General features: G+C 47.7%; 1 protein-coding gene across 2 annotated transcripts in view; it reads left to right on the top strand.

The window, feature by feature from the left end:
- The first annotated feature begins 3,028 nt into the window (after positions 1-3,028).
- Positions 3,029-3,498, top strand: part of Ubqln1 (ubiquilin 1) — a 41,996-nt gene continuing 41,526 nt past the window's right edge. For both annotated transcript variants that reach the window (XM_005387960.2, XM_005387961.2), the window contains exon 1: positions 3,029-3,446. In XM_005387960.2, the coding sequence (XP_005388017.1) occupies positions 3,267-3,446 (180 nt within the window). In that variant the 5' untranslated portion in view covers positions 3,029-3,266. The remainder of the gene's footprint in view (positions 3,447-3,498) is intronic.

Here is a 3,498-nt window from a genome sequence, read left to right on the forward strand (position 1 = left end):
TTTTTTTAGATAGGGTCTCACTATGTATCTCAGGCTGGCCTCAAACTTGTAGTGATCCTCCTAACTCAGCCTCCAGAGTGCTAGGATTACCGGTGTGCAGTTGTAGGCAGTTATTACTGTATCTAGATCAGAGTTAGTAAGGGTATGAACTAGACCTGTGTGGTCAAAGGATAAAAAGTTTAAGATAATCTATTTGAAAAGTGATGAATTGTCAAGTGAAATGTGCAAATAATTATGGCAGAGGCCAGAGAAAACAGTGATCCTGCAGACTTGGGCACTCAAGGAAGGTTTTAAAAAGGACATAGCCTAGGTATAAGGTAGAGGGTGTAGAGAGATGAGATGAGGTAAGTACTGTATGACATACAAGTGCTTCTAGAAGTGGTGATAAACACACATTGTTTAGTAAAGAGTAAGGGTAGGTAAGAACTGAAGGACAGACTATGAGTTAGCTGTGGAGGGCTTTGCATTTTCCAGGCAGTGGGGAGTTGGATTCTGAGCAGAGGAGTAACATGGTGAAAAGATGTTGTTTATACCACTTATCTGATGTATGTACAACCTTATATTAACTCCAAATTCCTGAACACAAGATGAATGAATCAAAGAATACTGTCAAAAGATACTCTATAAATTCTCGTTGATAGACTTTGCTAAGGAAAAAGTTATCTATCATGTGAACAACTGCTTAACAATATTCTTAAATTTGAAAGATGATTTTCTCAACATGTAACCTACCTAGTTGAAGCTGGCTCATACAGGCTTGTGACAGTGCACTGGTAAAATTTCAGGTGTTTTGTGAGCCAGATGACCTCAAGTTTGTAGTCTGAATTGGCTATTTGCAATGATTTACATCAGGGATTGGCAAATGCTACAGAATAGTGCTTGCTTTCTGGAGTGTCAGTTATTAAACATTTACCAGCAATCTCTGCCTATCTGCTCCCATATTCAACTCTCCTTCAATTTTTTTGATGGCAGAAAGTGAATCTTGTCTTTGTATCTTCAGTTCAGTATTTGAGCTCAATTAATGCTTAAAGAGTGGATGAAATGTACTTAAATTTTTCTGCAGAGGGTTTCATAAACAAAAACTATTCAGAAAAAAAAATGCCTGAAATAGTCATCTAGACCAGGCAAATCAAGGTGTATGCCTGTTTTTATGTTTTCAGTAAAAAACAGCCAAGTGTAAGTATGTACAGTATTGTCTATGTTTGCTTTGTGATACAAGGCAGAATTGAGAATTTTAGACAGAGGCCTTGTGACCCACAGAGCCTACAGTATTTACTAGCTACCCGTCCAGAAACTATGCAGCTCCCTAATCTAGATCATGGTCACTTACCTTCAATGGTCTCTTTTATATTGTTGGGTTATGTCTAAACAGTGCCATTATAATGGATAATTAATTCTATCTCCTAACAAATTACTTTACAAATTATGTCATACAAGTCAATTTTGAGAAATTAATACAGACACATAATTACAAACCAATTCCTTAAGTGCATGGTTAGAGATACATACACAGTATTTACTGGAGTAGAGCTATCTGGGTCTCTAAATGGTAGGGGTTGAAGTGTTCCTTAAGAACGCAATATAGGAAGAGTGAAACATAAGCAGGTGAAGGCAAAGGGGAGAGTCATTCTAGGCAGGGGCAGTAGCCCAGGCAAGGCATGCATGCCCTATACATGATGCCAGGAAACCAGGATGAACTAATGAGGTTGGGAAGATATTTTATTTAAATATATGGAAAAAAATCCAAATTACTGCTTGTCCTGTGGTAGCACCTAGTTATAACCAAATAGCTATCTGCAGCGAAGGGCCTCGTGTTTTCTTCATGTTGCTGAACAATCCAGGCAAAAATTTAGGTGATTATCATATGATGTCCATATTGCAATTTATATCTCAGAACTTCTCTTTGACCCAGATTCCAACGAGCCCTGCTAAATAGTGCTTACGCAATAGCATTTCATCTTGCAACAGGGTTGAGTATCTTTACATATTTGGGTCACAGAAGGCTGTCAGGGTTTACACTTGTGTGAAAATAACGTTACTTAGCTGTATATTTCTTACAAGTCATCTTGAAAAATGATGACGTCATTTCAAATGTACCGTTCAGGAATAAGACAATTTCCTCTTTATTATTTGCATCTATATTACATTCAAAATAATTTTTCAACTATCCTTGATACCACCTTAAGTCTGAGGTGGCGCAGTACTTTACTTTGATAGAGGAATATAAAAGCAGACACCTCAGCTATACTGCATTGTCCTGCTGGGCGGGTGCTTCTCAGGCACCACTTCTGCCCAGATGTCGGGAAACAGAGTCACAGATTGGGGGGCTCGCCCAGCGCTGGCAGCAGAGCCCACGGTCAGTACAGCTTGTGTGATCTGGCCAAACCGGTTCGGCCATGAAGCAATGATCCTGTGGGATTGCTCAGGGCGGTCAGAAGCGTTCACTCCCTTTTTCTTTCGTTATAATGAGGACCTTTTTCCTCCATTGCTTCACCTTCCAACTCCCGCGCACAGAAGAGTAAGCATAAAGCCATGTAAGCCTACCAAGTGCGCAAACACTGACCACACGCGGGAGGCACAGGAAAAGCGAAGATTGCCAGGGAAACAGGCCCGGAGTGCCGCCCTCCTGCTGTGAGGGGCGGGTGGGAAGACTACCTGACCACCAGCGCGCAGGCGCGGGCGCCTCCGCAGCGCCCAGTGGCTGAGTCCCTTTCTAGTAATTTCGCTAGCCGTGACGTCATCCCAGCGCGCCGCCGCCGTGTTCCCGATCTGCTTTTGTTTTTTTGGTAAAAGGAGTTTTAAAAAAATGTACTGATCTGTGCTTCCGGATTTTGCTTTTAGTTCTTCACAGTGGCTGCGCCTACACGCGGGGCAATGGAGAAAGGGCGGAAAAGGAACGCCGGGGGAGTCGGAAGCGGCGCCGGGCGGGGATGACTCGGCGACGCCGTCGACCGCGTTACCCGGCGTGCCCCGCGCGGCGCGGGCGCAGGAACTTGGGGGAGGGGCGGGAGAAGGAAGCGGCGGCGGCGGCGGCGGCGGCTTCGGATGTCGCTGCGTGGGAGCGGCGTCTGAGTCCCGCGCGGTGTGGAGCGCCGACCGGTCTGCGCCTGGGGCCCACTCCCGGCTCGCGGCTCCTCGGCGGCCCCGCGCCCGTTGTCCTGAGGCGGCGCGCCCTGCATTCTCTGCTGCCCTGCGGCCGGCCCCGGCGTCTCCCGGCCCCTTTCTGCCCGCTCCCTGTGCTCGCCTGAGTCACCGCCGCCGCCGCCATGGCCGAGAGTGGTGAGAGTGGCGGCCCTGCGGGCTCGCAGGACGGCACCGCCGCTGCCGAAGGCGCGGGCGCCTCGGCAGCCGCGGCCTCCGCGGAGCCCAAGATCATGAAAGTCACCGTGAAGACCCCGAAGGAGAAGGAGGAGTTCGCCGTGCCGGAGAACAGCTCGGTCCAGCAGGTGAGGCCGCGGCCCGGCGCGGGTGGCGCAGGCTCTCCAGCCGCGGCCGGGC

This window comes from Chinchilla lanigera, unplaced genomic scaffold (genome assembly GCF_000276665.1).
Source record: "Chinchilla lanigera isolate Chin_1 unplaced genomic scaffold, ChiLan1.0 scaffold00031, whole genome shotgun sequence".
Classification (NCBI taxonomy): domain Eukaryota; kingdom Metazoa; phylum Chordata; class Mammalia; order Rodentia; family Chinchillidae; genus Chinchilla; species Chinchilla lanigera.